Source organism: Halichoerus grypus, chromosome 8 (assembly GCF_964656455.1).
Source record: "Halichoerus grypus chromosome 8, mHalGry1.hap1.1, whole genome shotgun sequence".
NCBI classification, from domain to species: Eukaryota; Metazoa; Chordata; class Mammalia; order Carnivora; family Phocidae; genus Halichoerus; species Halichoerus grypus.
In genome coordinates, this window is record NC_135719.1 from 6475122 (window position 1) to 6490893 (window position 15772).

The window sequence follows — 15772 nt, forward strand, 5'->3', positions numbered from 1 at the left end:
CAGCTCGTGCTCTGATGAATAACATCTTAAAAAAAAAAAAAGAAAAGAAAAAAAGAAAAGGCATCTAGTTTGAAAAACAAGTAAAATTATCCCTATTCATAAATGACATAATCTTGTTTATAGAAAACCCTAAAGTATCCACAAAAAATAAATTATTAGAGGGCGGTACCTGGCTGGCTCAGTCGGTGGAGCATTGGACTCTTGATCTGGGGTTGTGAGTTTGAGTCCGATGTTAAGCATAGAGATTACCTTTTTTTTTTTTAGACTTTATTTATTTATTTGACAAAGAGAGAGAGAGCACAGGCAGGGGGAGCAGCAGGCAGAGGGAGAGGGAGAAGCAGACTCCCCGCTGAGCAGGGAGCCTGATGCAGGGCTCAATCTCAGGGTCCCAGGATCGTGACCTGAACCAAAGGCAGACACTTAACTGACTGAGCCACCCAAGCGCCCCTTTTGAGATTACTTAAAATAAAATCTTATCTCAGGGTCTTGAGATTGAGCCCTGCATCGGGCTCTGTGCTAAGTATGGAACCTGCTTGAGATTCTCGCTCTCTCTCCCTCTGCCCCTCCCCCCACCTGCTCGTTCTCTTCCTCCAAATAAATAAATTTAAAAATAAAATCTTAAAAAAAAGTTTACTGCAGTTCTTTTTTTTATTTTTTTTAAGGTTTTTATTTATTTGACAGAGAGAGAGCATAAGTAGGCCGAGCAGCAGGCAGAGGGAGAGGGAGAAGCAGGCTCTCCACTGAGCAGGAAGCCTGACGCGGGGCTCGATCCCAGGACCCTGGGATCATGACCTGAGCCAAGGGCAGCCACTTAACCGACTGAGCCACCCAGGTGCCCCATGCATTTCTATATACTAACAATGAACAATTAAATGACTAAATTAAGAAAATTCCATTTACAGTAGCATCAAAAAAATACTTAGAAATAAATTTAAGAAAAGTATGTATAAGACTTGTATTCTGAAGACTATAAAATATCACTGAAAGAAATAAAGAGAACCTAAGTAAATGGAAAGACATCCCATGTTCATGTAACGGAAGACTTATGCTAAGATAGCAATACTTCCCAATTCATAAACAGATTCAACACAATCCCTACTAAAACCCCAGCTTCCTTTTTTTCAGAAACTGACAAGCTGACTTAAAATTCATATGGAAACACAAGGGACCCAGAATATCCAAAATAATCCTGAAGAAGAAAAACAAAGTTGGAGGACTTAAACTTCCCAATTTTATAACTTACTACAATATTATAGTAATCAAGACAGTGTGGTGCCGACATAAGGAGATATATAGATTAAGAGACTAGAACTGTGAGTCTAGATATAAACCCTCACATTTATGGGCGACTGATTTTCAGTAAGGGTGCTACTGAAAACAAGAAAAGATGATGTTGGACTCCTACCTCACACCATATACAAACATAAATTCAAAATGGATCAAAGATCTAAATGTAAAAGCTAAGGCTATAAAACTTTGAAAAGAAAACATAGGTTTAAATCTTCATGCCTTTGGACTAAGCAACGGTTTCTTAGATAAAACACTCAAAGCACAAGCTATAAGAAAATAAAATGGACGTCAAAAAACTTTATGCTTCAAAGCATACTATCAAAAAAGTGAAAAACAACTCCGAATGGGAGAAAATTTTTGCAAACCATATATTTAATAAGGGACATGTATCTAGAACATATAAAGAACTATTACAACTCAATAATAAAAAGACAACCCAATTTTTTAAAGTGCAAATGATATGAATAGACAGTTCTCCAAAGAAGATACAGAAATGGCCAGTAAGCACATGAAAGGATGCTCAACATCATCAGCCATCAGGGAAATGCTTATCAAAACAATAGTGAGATACCACTTCACACTCCCTACTATGGCTACAATGAAAAAGACAGACAGTAACAAGGGTTGACAAGGATATGGAGAAATCATCATCCTCACTCAGTGCTGGTGGTAACGTAATATAGAAGTCAACAGAGATATTCCAAGTCATTAAACCCCAGAGCTCCTTTGACCCTTGTTAAGCACAGGTTAAGTAGTAAACATTGCTGTTCTCTTCTCCACAATTTTAAAAGCACAAGTAAACCAAAGTGCATTTTATGAAATGCATCCTTTATAGGCCCCAAACCAGCGATACAATCTCAAGTGCCCACTTCAATCCCCTTAAGTAAAATTATTTGAGTCCCTAAGAAAGGAGACTGCTGCTTTAGTTGATTTTGTAAAAACCCCCAAACACAGGAAGTCTCAGTGTGGCTTCAAAAGTAAGAAAAGCAGCAATATGTGCTCAAAGTAAACAAATCTAACAAACCCAGGCAGGTAGGAGTGGCATTAATTATTACCTTTGAAGATGGCTCGCAGGAGTGCTCCAGCAGCTTTTCCTTTCACTGCCTGATTCTGAAGGAGATCAGCCAACTGCAATCAAAGAAAGAAAAAGCTACAAGTTTCTGGCAACAATTTCTCTACCCCAATGACCGACATTCCCAGTATGAATCATCTGTCAGGTTCATACCCTTCAGAGACTTCAGGTACCACAAATATCACTGATTTAGATAGAGCAGGGTAGAACTTAACATGATACAGGGCTGTCAAGACTGAAATTTATTCGTATCCTCACTCTACAACTGTCTAAGTACAACAGAACTTACTAAAGAGAAAAGAGCATAGTGATAGGATACTTTCTTTTTTTTTTAATCACTCTTGCTCCTTATGTAGAGAATGGCTTGTGGGAGGCTTAAGAGTGAAATAGGGATATGTTAGGAGACTGCTATAGTGTTCAAAAGTGAGATACGATAGTGGCCTAGCCCAAATAGCAGGGGAGATATTACTGGTTGAACTTTTAAAGTCCCCCCCCATCACCACCATTCATGTTGGAGTTCTAAACCCCAGGACCTCAGAATGTAACCTTATTTGAAAATAGGGCTTTTGCAAATGTAGTTAGTTAAGTTGAGGTCATTACAGTTGGTGTGAATATGACTATCATTATATGGGGAATCTTGGACACAGAGACACATGCACAACAAGTGTGCCGTGTGAAAATGAAGGCAGAGCAGGGTGATAGAAGCTAAGGAACACCAAAAATTGTCAGCAAACCACCAGAAGCTAGGTGAGATTCTCACAGCCTCAAAGAAACTAACACTGCCAGCACTGTGATCTTGGACTTCGAATCTCCAGAACTATAAAAATAAATTTTTGTTTAAGCTACTCAGTTTGTGCTACTTTTATAATCGGCAGCCCTGGCAAACTAATAAAGAAGATGAAGAAAAGCAGACTGAAGATATATTTGAGGGCTCGAATTAATAGGACTTTGCTGTGGTCTGAATGTTTATGTCCTCCCCTAAATGCACATGTTGGAATCCTAATGCCCAATGTGACAGTATTTGGAGGTGGGACCTTTGGAGATAATTAGGTCATGAGAGTAGAGCTCTCATGAATGGGATTAGTCCCCTTATAAGAGATCCCACAGAGCTCTCTAGCCCCTTCCACCATGTAAGGATACAACATGAAGCCTGCAACCCAGACAGAAGAGGGCCTTCATCTCACCATACTGGCACTCTCATCTCCGACTTCTAGCCTCAGAACCATGAGAAATAAATGTTCCTCATTTATAAGCCACCCAGTCTGTCATATTTTCTTTTCTTTTTTTTTCAAAGATTTTACTTATTCATTAGAGAGAGAGAGAAAGAGAGAACACACAAGCAGGGGGAGAGGCAGAGGGAGAGGGAGAAGCAGACTCCCCACCGAGCCGGGAGCCCGACGTGGGGCTCGATCCCAGGACCTGGAGATCACGACCTGAGTCGAAGGCAGACGCTTAACCATCTGAGCCACCCAGGCGCCCCTGTCGTATTATAGCAGCCTGAATGGACTAAGACAGACCTCCACATGGTTTAGAAGTGAAAAGGGGGTGGTGCTGAAGAAAAAGAAATCAAGAACTCTTACACTTCTGGCTTAAGCAACTAACTGGATAGATGGTGGCACCAGCCACTGACATGGTGAAAATCTGGTATTAAGCATCTAAATCACCCAGAGGGCTTGTTAAAACAAATTGCAAGGCCCCAGTTTTTGATTTAGCAAATCTGCCGTGGGACTCAGAACTACTACTCTTAAGATATCCAAGTGGAAATGCCAAGTAGTCAACTGGATATGCCAAAATGGAACCTGGGAAGAGTTCAATGGGAACACAGGAGATGATTCAGGAAGAGACATAAAGAGAGGAGAAACACCAACATTCAAGGATTAAAAAGAGAAGCAGAAGCCAGCAAAGATGGAGAAGGTGACAATATCCAGAGAAATGAATGTCACAGAAGCCAAGATGAATAAAACTGAATCTGTTCTCTTCCGCAACTACATGGGCCTGGTCTTTCTGACTAGAGTCTGTTTATCTCCCTTTTTAAATAGGTAATAAGGAAGTACCTGACTTCTCCACTTGGAACTGCCAGCAGAATACTCAGCCCTTGACATAGCCCTCAGAGAAGGGTAGTTTTCAACCAGCGCTGAATTTGTCCCTCCTCCCAACCCCCAGAGTACACTGGGCAATGCTTGGAGACATTTTCAGTTGTCATAACTGGAAGGGTATTACGATCATCTAATGGATAGGACTAGGGATGCTCCTAAAACACCCTACAGGATGTTTTAGGCACAGGACAACACCCCTCGACAAAGAATTATCCAGTCCAAAACGTGAACAGTGCAAAGGCTGAGAAACCCCGACTCTACTTTTTTTAAAATTTTTTATCCTCATTTTATTTTAATTCATTTTTAACTTTTTTTTTTTAATAAAATAATACACCACAAATTTCTAATTCATATTTGGCCTTTCAAAAGAAACAGAAAAAAATCCTGTAGGTTTTCCAATGGCATTTCTAAAATTCGGGGTTTTTTTTCCGGTTTCTTTTTTTTATTTAAATTCAATTAATTAACACATATTATTGGTTTTAGAGGTGGAGGTCAGTGATTCATTAGTCTTATATAATACCCAGTGCTCATTACATCACGTGTCCTCCTTCATGTCCAGCACCCAGTTACCCCATTCCTCTACCCCTTCCCCCTCCAGCCACCCTCTGTTTCCTACGATTAAGAGTCTCTTATGGTTTGTTTCCCTCTCTGATTTTGTCTTTTTCCCCCCCTCTTCCCCTATGATCCTGTTTTCTTAAATTCCACATATGAGTGAGATCATATAATTGTCTTTTCCTGATTGACTTATTTCGCTTAGCATAATACTCTAATTCCATCCACATCGTTGCAAATGGCAAGATTTCTTTTCTTTTTCTTTTTTTGATGGCTTAGTATTCCATTGAGTATATATATCATATCTTCTTTATTCATTCATTTGTCGATGGGCATCTGGGCTCTTTCCATAGTTTGGCTGTTGTGGACACTGCTGCTATAAACACTGAAACCCTGACTCTTCTTGAAACAATTTCAGTTTCATTAGAAGGCAGTATGGCATGGGGAAAAAAAAAAAAAAAAAACTGGACCTAGAATCAGATGATGAATCCTGGCCATGCCATTTACTGGCTTCATAATCTCAGTCAAGTTATTTCACTGTATGTGTGTCCATTTCCCTACCTCCAAGGACAGTTAGGAGGATTCAATTAGATGACAGGAGAGAATTAACACACAGGTACTCAACGAATAGTTCTCTTCTACTCCCTCTGTCCTCTGCTCTCCTTCCTCCCTCCACTTACATAATCTTTCCTCTTCCTTTTTCACTTTATGCTTTTTACTGCATTTACTGCATTTTAAAACACAAAAGTAAACGAAGTAAGATTATGTATCCATATTACTTTGGAAGGCTTTAACATTTTTCTTTTAATTGGTAGACTGAAACTATCAAGTTAATGGCACAGTCCAGATATAGACTTTTTTTTTTTTTTTTAAATAGAACAGCCCTCATTTTGCAATGTCTGATGTTTCCTCATGATTACACTGAGTTTATGCATTCTCAGTCAGAACACAGGTGATACTGTGTCCTTCTCATAGTATCACACCTGGAGGCATGTGATGTCCATCTATCCCTCACTGGTAATATTAATTCTGGTCACTCAGTCAAATGTTTTGCTTGATTTTCCCACTTTATAATTACAACCAGTGAGCAGTTTGTAGGGAGACACTTTGACCATGCACATATCCTGCTCCTCATCTAGTTTTCCCCTTGTATAATGGAAAAGCCCAGCAACAACTACCATTAACAGGTTATCAAAGTCAATACCACCAGGAATGACACAGACATCATGAGCCCAGCGATACAATACACTTGAAAAAGGCAAGGCACCATCTCTGGGGTCCTTCTACCAGGGATGAGACCTCAGTCCAATCATGAGACACACCAGGCAGGCACCAACTGAGGGACATTCAGCAAAATAACTGATCAATACTCCTCAGGGTTATCAAGATCATGAGAAACAAAGACAGACTGAGGAATGCTGCAAACTCAAAAATCAGGGAAAAATAACAAGTGCAATGTAGTATGCTGAGTGGGATTCTTGGGGGAAAAAATGACATCAGTGGAAAAACTACCATATAGAGTCTGAATAGGGTCTTTAGGTTTGCTAATGGTATTGTACCCATGTTAATTTCTTGATTCTTAAAATTCTAAGGTTATGTAAGATGCTATGGGAGGGATACACACAACTTTTTTTTTTTTCTTTTTTTTTAAAGATTTTATTTATTTATTTGAGAAAGAGAGAGAATGAGAGACAGAGAGCATGAGAGGGAGGAGGGTCAGAGGGAGAAGCAGACTCCCTGCCAAACAGGGAGCCCGATGCGGAACTCGATCCCGGGACTCCAGGATCATGACCTGAGCCGAAGGCAGTCGCTTAACCAACTGAGCCACCCAGGCGCCCCACACAACTTTTCTGTAAGTCTAAAAGTAGCTCAAAATAAAAAGCAAAAAAAAAGAAAGAAAAAGAAAATTCTCCCTGGATTTAGCATCCACTGGTTTCTTGCCTGATCCAATCTTCATCATGACAGCTGCAAAATGATGATTTTCTAATGCTAGCACAGTAAGCAAGAGACCTTCCTTCTCCCTAAAATTTATTTATTATCAGTATGGAATCACAAATTTATTTTTCAAAGTCTTATAATTCATAACTGAACTTAATTATTTTGATGTTCTAATAGCCTCAGATCTAGGTGGTAGAACCCCTCTGAGTTAGATCATATGTCCTTGTGACATGCCCTCATCATTTTTTCTGAGCACTTCTTTACTTTCTGGCTCAGCAAGATGTTCCAGGCTCATCTTGTATCTATCATGGCCCACTCTTGAAAGCAGCCATTTCTCTGAAAAGCCCTGGTTCCTTTTAGTGAGGAATGAGTATTAGAGACCAAAGATCTAAGTCATGGCTGTGCTTGTTACTACTGTGGCATCTTTGTTGCCACATCTTAGGTCTTTCAGTGAACAGAGCTAAATATATATATATATATGCATGTATATGTAAATACATACAAATATACATGTATGTGTAGATATGCATATATGTACACATATGTGAGAAGTCATTAAGTTCATATCAACACTTCCATTTCTAATTAATCCCCACAGGGTTCTTTCTTGCCTTCCTATATCCTATATTTGTCCCTTCTACCACAGTAGAAATGCTGACTTCCCAACGTCAACACATTTACTCATTTGCTGAACCCTGTAATACATCTAAAATCATTTCAGAATTGCTTTGCACATATCACTACATTAAATAATCCTATTTAAAAACTTCATGGTTTATTTATATTTCTCCCTTCAGTCCTCTGCCCAAGACTGAGGGTATATAGTCAAATACTTGGATTAGTTCTTTTTTTCTACCTCCTCACCTTCAGTATGGTTATGGAATTCTTCCTGAGTTTCTTTTTTGTAAGGATACACAGATATATGTATGCTTTATTTCCCTTCTTTCTTATATAAAAGGTAGAAAGTACACATTTTTCATTTTGCCTTTTTAACTTAATATCTCCTGGAAATCATTATCAGTCCATAGTGAACTTCATTCTTTTTTACAGATTCAAGCACATAGTGCATAATATAATTTCATATTGTTGGAGGTACATCTTTAGGGTATTCCTAGATGTGGGATGAGTGGGTTGAGGGGAAATATATTTAAGTAGTTTTGTTAGATAGCATCAAATTCTAATCATGGTCTTACCATTTTTGCATTCCTACCAGCAATGTATGAGTGACTCTTTCCCCAATCTCACCAAGAGTGTATAGACAAGGTGTTCATTTTTTTCCTACTCTGACAGATAATAGTAGCAGTTTCATTTTAATTAGTATTTCTCTTACGAGTGAAGCATCTTTTCTTATGTTTACAGCCATTTTTATGTCTTTTTGTCATTATCCTCTTCATTCCTTTTGCTCTTTTTCTATGGGATTTTTGGCCTCCCCCCTCAATTATTATTAGTTATCTATGAATTAGGGATATTAACCCTTTATCTGTGGTACGTTGCAACTATCTTCTCCCAATTTGTCATCTGTGTTTTGATTCTGCTTATGGTGTTTTTGGTCATGTAAATTTTACTTATATGTAGGTAAATTTATCAATCTTTTAGTGTATCTAGATTTTGAGTCCTAGAAAAGCCTTCTCTGCACTGAAATTAAAAAGAGGAATCTCAACCATTTTCTTCTAATATTTAGATTTAAGATTTAGAGAGAGTGCACACACAAGGGGGAAGGGACAAGCAGACTTCCCACTGAGCACAGAGCCTGAAAAGGAGGGGGCGGGGCTTGATCCTAGGACCCTGAAATCATGACCTGAGGTGCAATCAGACACTTAAACGACTGAGCCACCCAGGTACCCTAGATTTTTTTTTTTTTTACATTTAGACCTGATTCGTGTGGAGCTTATTCTTGAACAGTATATGAAGAATAAATCTAATTTTATCTATTTTTTTCCTAAATGGCTATCTAGTTGTCCCAACACCATTTATTAAATACGATCTTTGTCCCAATTATTTGGAATACCACTTTATCATATACTAAATTTTATATGTAGTTGGGTCTATTTTGAGACTTTGTTATTCCATTATCTGTTCTTCTCTTCATGCACCAATACCACACTGAATTAGAGAGGATTTTTGGTACATTTAGTATCTTGTAGGGTTGGTCCTTCCTCAGATATCTTCCATTTCAGTGTTTTCCTAGCTATTCTTGCCTATTTTTCTATATGAACTTCGTTTCTGCTATGTGTATGAAATGCTATTTTTACATAATTTTGTATTCTGCTACCTTGCTGACTTCTTGTTGTAGATGGTTTGATCACAGATTCTTCAGGGTTTTCCAGGTATACTAGTATGACATCTGCAAAGACAGATGGTTTTATACCTTTTTTTCCTATTCCTATGCCTTTCATTGTTTTCTCTAGTTTAACTGCATTGGCTCACAGACCAGGACAACGTTAAATCACAGTGGAAAGAGTAGGCTGCCTGGTTCCTGATCTCAGTAGTCTCATTACCATGCCCCTAGGGTTTCCCATTGAGATGCTGACTTTAGGATTTACACATACATTTTATCATGTTAAGGAAATAGACCCCCAATCCCATTTTCTCAAAGAGTTTTTACCAGGAATGGGTGATTTTTTCAAAGGCTTTCTCTAACTTATGAAGATAATCATAGGGTCTTTGGAGTAATAGACTTTCTAACACTGAACCAACTTTGTATTTCTGGAATAAATTCCACTTAGTCATGACATATTTTCTTTTCATGTGGTATTGGAATCTGTTCCCTAGTATTTAAGATTTTTGCATCAATGTCCGTAAATGAAAATACCCTTTAATTTTCTTTTTCTATTTTTTTTTTTAAGATTTTATTTATTTGTCAGAGAGAGAGAGTGTGCAGCAGGCAGAGGGAGAAGCAAGCTCCCCGCTGAGCAAGGAGCCCAATGTGGGGCTCAATCCCAGGATCCTGGGATCATGACCTGAGCTGAAGGCAGACGCCCAACTGACTGAGCCACCCAGGCATCCCATATGCTATCTTTTTTTTTTTAAGATTTTATTTATTTATTTATTTGACAGGGAGAGACACAGCCACCCAGGCTCCCCTCCTGTATGCTATCTTTATCAGGTTTAGGGTATCAAGGTTATGCTTTATAAAAGCATCTAGAAGTTTTCCTTATGTATGTACATTTTTTTCTGTGTTATATACGCTGTCAAAAAATTCTGTAGCATTGAGACTGTCTATCTCTAATCTCTGATTTCTAAGAGTTTGGTAGAAGTCTCCTATGAAATTATCTGAGCCTGGTGTTTCTTGTGAATTAACTACTTAACTCTTTTTCTTCTATATAAATTGGTCTGGTTAAGCTTTCCATCTCAAATTGGGTCAATTTTATTAACCTCTGTGTTCTTAATTACCCATTTCCTCTAGATTTTCAAATTTATTTGCATAAATGTGTACAAAGTAGTCTCTTAGTATTTTTGACATTTTCTCTTTATTAATAGTTATTTCCGGGGCGCCTGGTTGGCTTGATCAGTTAAGCATCTGACTTTAGCTCAGGTCATGATCTTGGGATCCTGGGATCAAGCCCCGACTTGGGCTCCAGGAGTCTGTTTGTCCCTCTCCCCCGCCCCTCCCCCTGCTCATGCTCTCAAATAAAAATCTTTTAGAAAAAGGTTATTTCGGGGCGCCTGGGTGGCTCAGTCGTTAAGCATCTGCCTTCGGCTCAGGTCATGATCTCGGGGTCCTGGGATCGAGCCCCGCATCGGGCTCCCTGCTCCGCGGGAAGCCTGCTTCTCCCTCTCCTGCTCCCCCTGCTTGTGTTCCCTCTCTCGCTGTGTCTCTCTGTCAAATAAATAAATAAAATCTTTAAAAAAAGAAAAAGGTTATTTCCCCCTTCTCATTTCTTATTTTGTACATTTGTGTTTAGCACATTACTTTCTTGATTAGATAATGGTTTTGTCTATTTTTTTCAAAGAATCAGGCTTTTGATGTATTAATTTGATCTACTGGTTTTCTGTTCTCTACTTGATTAGTTTCCACTTTCATTTTAGTAGTTTCTTCTTTGTGTCTTTCTTTTGTTTACTGCTCTTTCAATAATTTAATTCATTTATTTTATTTCTTAATTGACTTAGGTGATTTTTAAAAGTATTCCACAGACTGATATGTAGTGTTCTCATTATTTTTTAGAAGTCCTGTAATTTCTGTTGGTATATTCCTTTTTATCAAAAAGTTTTTTAGAAGGTATTTTATTTCAAGGTAGAAAACCTTTTTGGGGTACCTGGGTGGCTCAGTCAGTTAAGTGCCAGCTCTTGATTTTGGCTCAGGTCATGATCTCAGGATTGGGGATCAAGCCCTGCATCAGGCTCCACGCTCAGTGGGGAGTCTACCTAAGATTCTTTCTCTCTTTCCCTCTGCCCCTCCTCTCTCTCTCAAACAAAACAAAACAAAACACTTTTTTACTTTTTATTTCATTTCTCATTTCTAGTTTTTACTGAGTTGTGATCAAAGAGGGTGGTTTATGTATTTCTACCTTATGGGACCTATCAATGTTTTCTTTGTGCTCTAGTATATGACACAATGATCATTTTTTGTGAACATTTTACATGTTTAAGAAGATATATATATATTTCTTTAAAGATCTATTTTTTTTAAGTAAGCTCTACACTCAATGTGGGGGGTCAAACTCACAATCCCAAGATCAAGAGTTGCATGCTCTACTGACTGAGCTAGCCAGGCACCCTGAAGATATATTCTCTTAGTAAAGTCTTCCCACATACTTTAAGTACTCTTCATATTTACCATCTCTTTACAATCTTTGCTTTGTTTAGGTATCCCAAGGTCTGTATTCCACTTTCACTGATTTCCTCTTTAGCAGTGTTTAGTCTACTGTTAACTATCAAGGTTTTCATTTCTAGAAGTTTTCTGATTGTTTTCCAAATCTATTCCTTCTTATTTTATGGATTCTACTTCTTCGCTGATATATTTGAATATGTTAAAAATCACATTAAGTATTTGTGTGAAATATAAAGTCCCTTTTAGATTCCTCTAGTCTCTCTAAATCTTCGAATGTGAATTTTCCTATTGCTGGATATGTCAGTCTGTCTTGCCATGGACTTCTTTATGTGTTTTATACTTTATTTTAAGCACATCTTCTTTGGACATTTTATTAAATAAAGTGAAGTATATATTGCTGGAATACTTAACAAATTTGTAGAAGATATAAAAAAAATGACATACACTGGTCAACAGAATCAAGATACAAAAAGATCTTGATGGAGTAAAATGAAATTAATTTAAAAAGATAATTAACAGATACAAATGTAAAATTTTGTATGTGGGTTCTAAAAACTAACTATAGAAATTCAGAGATGAAGGAACTAGCCTAATATCAACATGTGCAAAAATGAGTTGGGGTTTTTGGTTGCTTGCAAGAGCAATAGGACAACAGTATGATATTGTGGCCAACAAGCTGATTCTGCATTAATGGAGAAATAAGAGAAACATTAGTCCATTCTACTCTAGTGGTAGAAAACATGTGAAGTCCTGTGTTCAATTTAAGGTATAAAACTTAAAATGGAAATGTTAACAGAAATGTTCAGAAGACTGTGTCCATATTGGTGAAGGAACTTTGCTAACATTTCTCAGTATCTGTTAGATATTAGATGGTTTACGAGCATTAACTCATTCCATCTTTACAAAAACCAAGAGATAGGGATCCTTCCTAGGGATAAGTAAGAATCAGAGAAGTAATTCACAGCATCTATTTATATCATGAATTTTGTTCTAATTCTTAGTTTTACTTAAAATGTTAAAGCCTCTTCAAACTCCTTTTGGAAGCATATAAAACACAAATTCTAAATCAATACATTAATTAAAAGCTAGTTTTAACCGAATCTTAAATGTCTATAGAATGATCCAAGTTGAAATTCATGCAGTGGATTGTCTCAAAAAGGTGCTACAAAAGCAATCCTGTGTAACAACAACAACAAAAAAAAAACAAAAAAAAACCCAACCAACCAAAAACAGAGCCTGAGTCCATGCCTGCAACAATTCCCAATAGTGTCACATATTAACAGAGATTACAAGCTAGATTATACCTAGCTTCAATGACCACAACACAAGCATGCAAAAATTCCTTTAAAAACATGACACTCAAAGTCTTAACTTGTTCAGACATACATATTAATGTTTAGAGTTAATGTTAAGCAGGGATTCCTTTCCATGCAGGAATCTGAATAAGCTGAGATCACTTATTATGGAAAAAGGGAAGTATATCAGGAGAGTAAGAAGATTCAAATAATAACTTAAAAATATTTTACTGCTTCTAATCTTCTTTAAAGGAAAATATTAATAAAGGAATATCAATAGGCAAAATGTCTCATATGTAACTATAGTCCGGATATTCTCTTCAAATAGGATTGTTCTAAGAACCTTGAAAGTACACTAATTTGTTTATATACATACAGTTGCATAAATGTTTAAATGTTATATAGTTGTAGACGAATGTTGTCTACTTCTCTTCCTCATTTCTTTACATCTGAGTTATCAAATAAATCATTGTCTCCTAAGGAGAGTGGAGGTAGATGAAGTGGCAGAATAATTTTTCTAACATGTCCTGTGAATTTGTCATCATGCTTGACATTTGGTTTTAGGAGAACATGCTTCCTAATACTTACATAATCTTCTTTCAGGGTCTGAAGAAATTCCTGCAGTCTATCTGCTGTTTTCTCTGATGCTAGAGATATTATTTTCTGGTCCATTGTTGCACATATCAGGGAACTGTAGGGAAAGTATCAGAGCTGGATGAAACTTCCAGAAGTAAACAATTATTTTCTCTAAATGATTATTTTCTTTCCTGTTAACTATTTCATACATATTATAGACCATGTAACAGTGGGTACTCATTAGTATGAGTAGGTGATTCTTTTTTTTTTTTTTTTTTTAAGATTTTTATTTATTTATTTGTGAGAGAGAGAGAGAGAGCACAAGCAGGGGGAGCAGCAGAGGGAGAGGGAGAAGCAGGCTCCTCACTGAGCAAGGAGCCCGATGTGGGACTCGATCCCAGGACCCTGGGATCATGACCTGAGCCGAAGGCAGACGCTTAACAACCGAGCCACCCAGGCGTCCCTAGTATGAGTAGGTGATTCTTATCCAAGCCAAAATAATCTGGAGAATTCCCTGGAATTTCCATATTAGAAACTTGTATTCTAATCAAGTAGTCTCATAATTTTTGCCCACATTTTTATATTTTTTTAGCATCTCCCTAGCACACTGCCTAGAACAAAGCTGCCACATAACAGTATATCAAATAATTATAAACATATACACAAGAATATGTATTATAAGCTTAAAGTAGTATTTGATAAATGAATAAATCAACAACACTGTAAATGCAAAGTGCCAATTAAATGGTATAAAAACAGGGTGCCTGGGTGGCTCAGCTGGTTAAGAGTCTGCCTTTGGCTCAGGTCATGATCTCAGGGTCCTAAGATCAAGTCCTGCATCAGGCTCCCTGCTCAGAGGGGAGTCTGCTTCTCCCTCTGCCCCTCCCCTCGCTTGTGCACACTCTCTTGCTCTCTCTAAAAAAATAAATTAAAAAAAAATAAATGGTATAAAAACAAATGAGAAATTAACAAGACTAATGAAATAAATGTGTGCCTAGAGGTCAAGAAGGCTTCCCAGCAGAGAGCTTGAACTGGAACTTAGAAATTAAATTTAGATAGTCAAGATAACCAGATGGTATACTTTATACACTACTGAGAAGGAGAATGTCATGAACAAAGGACTTCTTCATAGGAGAATCTGAAAAACCTATTTAGGGAAAATGAGGGACAGAGGTATGAAGTTCAAGTAGGGGAGCAATGAGTACAAAGGCTAGAAAGACAGGCTGAGAATAAACTGTACAAGATCTTTTTTTTTTTTCTTCAAGATTTTATTTTTAAGTAATCTCTACACCCAACATGGGGCTCGAACTCACAACCCCAAGATCAAGAGTCACATGCTCTACCAACTGAGCCAGGCTGGTGCCCCTAAATTGTGCAAGATCTTAAATGACAGATTAAGGGATTTAGATTTTATTCTGTAAATGATAACAACCAAAATTTCTGGAGCAAAAGAAAATCTGCCTGATTCAGATTCGGCCTGTTTCAGACTGAACAAGTGTTTGAGCAAACAATCTGGCATCAACACATAGATTAAAGTGGGGAGAGAGTAAGGACAAAGAGGAGAGACTAAGAAGTTATGGAGGGCTATTTTAGCGACAGACACAAAGGCCTGTATTAGGGTGGTGACTCTGGGGCGTGGAAAGGAAGAGATGAAATGGAAGCCTATTGGGAGGCAGGATTCAGTGCGCAGCTATGGGAATATAATGGGAAGGGGGAAATGCAGACTGGTGCGAAGACCTGTTCCCCTCCTGTATTTCTTCTTGTTTCCCATCCCCATAAAATGTACTATCCTCCACGCAGCTACTGAAACCAGACGCCTGGACATCCTTTTTTTTTTTTCCTGGAGAACATTCTTCACAATTTCACCTTCATCCTTCACATCCACTGACAAGTCCTGGCAATGTCAGCCCCTAAACATCTCTCAGATCTGTCTACTTCTCGGCTCCACTACTGCCGTATCACTCCACAGCCACCACCATCTCTCACCTGAACTACTACAAAAGCTTTTAACTTGGCCCCCACACAGCAACTAAAGTAATCGTTTTGAAACAGAAACCAGATTATGTGGCTTACACTCCTTCCACCTCCATCCTCACCTTAAAAGTCTTCGGAGCCTTTCCACTGCTGTCCTAGCAGTCCAATATCCAGAAGTCAGTTTAAAAGGTCCTGCAGGGTCTGGCCA

General features: G+C 37.9%; 1 protein-coding gene across 2 annotated transcripts in view; it reads right to left on the reverse strand.

Moving 5' to 3' along the window:
• Positions 1-15772, reverse strand: part of FANCI (FA complementation group I) — an 80563-nt gene that overhangs the window by 63094 nt on the left and 1697 nt on the right. For both annotated transcript variants that reach the window (XM_078078890.1, XM_078078891.1), the window contains exons 2-3: positions 13603-13705; positions 2346-2418 (exon numbers count right to left, since the gene is read on the reverse strand). In XM_078078890.1, coding sequence (XP_077935016.1) covers positions 2346-2418; positions 13603-13686 — 157 coding nt within the window. In that variant the 5' untranslated portion in view covers positions 13687-13705. The remainder of the gene's footprint in view (positions 1-2345; positions 2419-13602; positions 13706-15772) is intronic.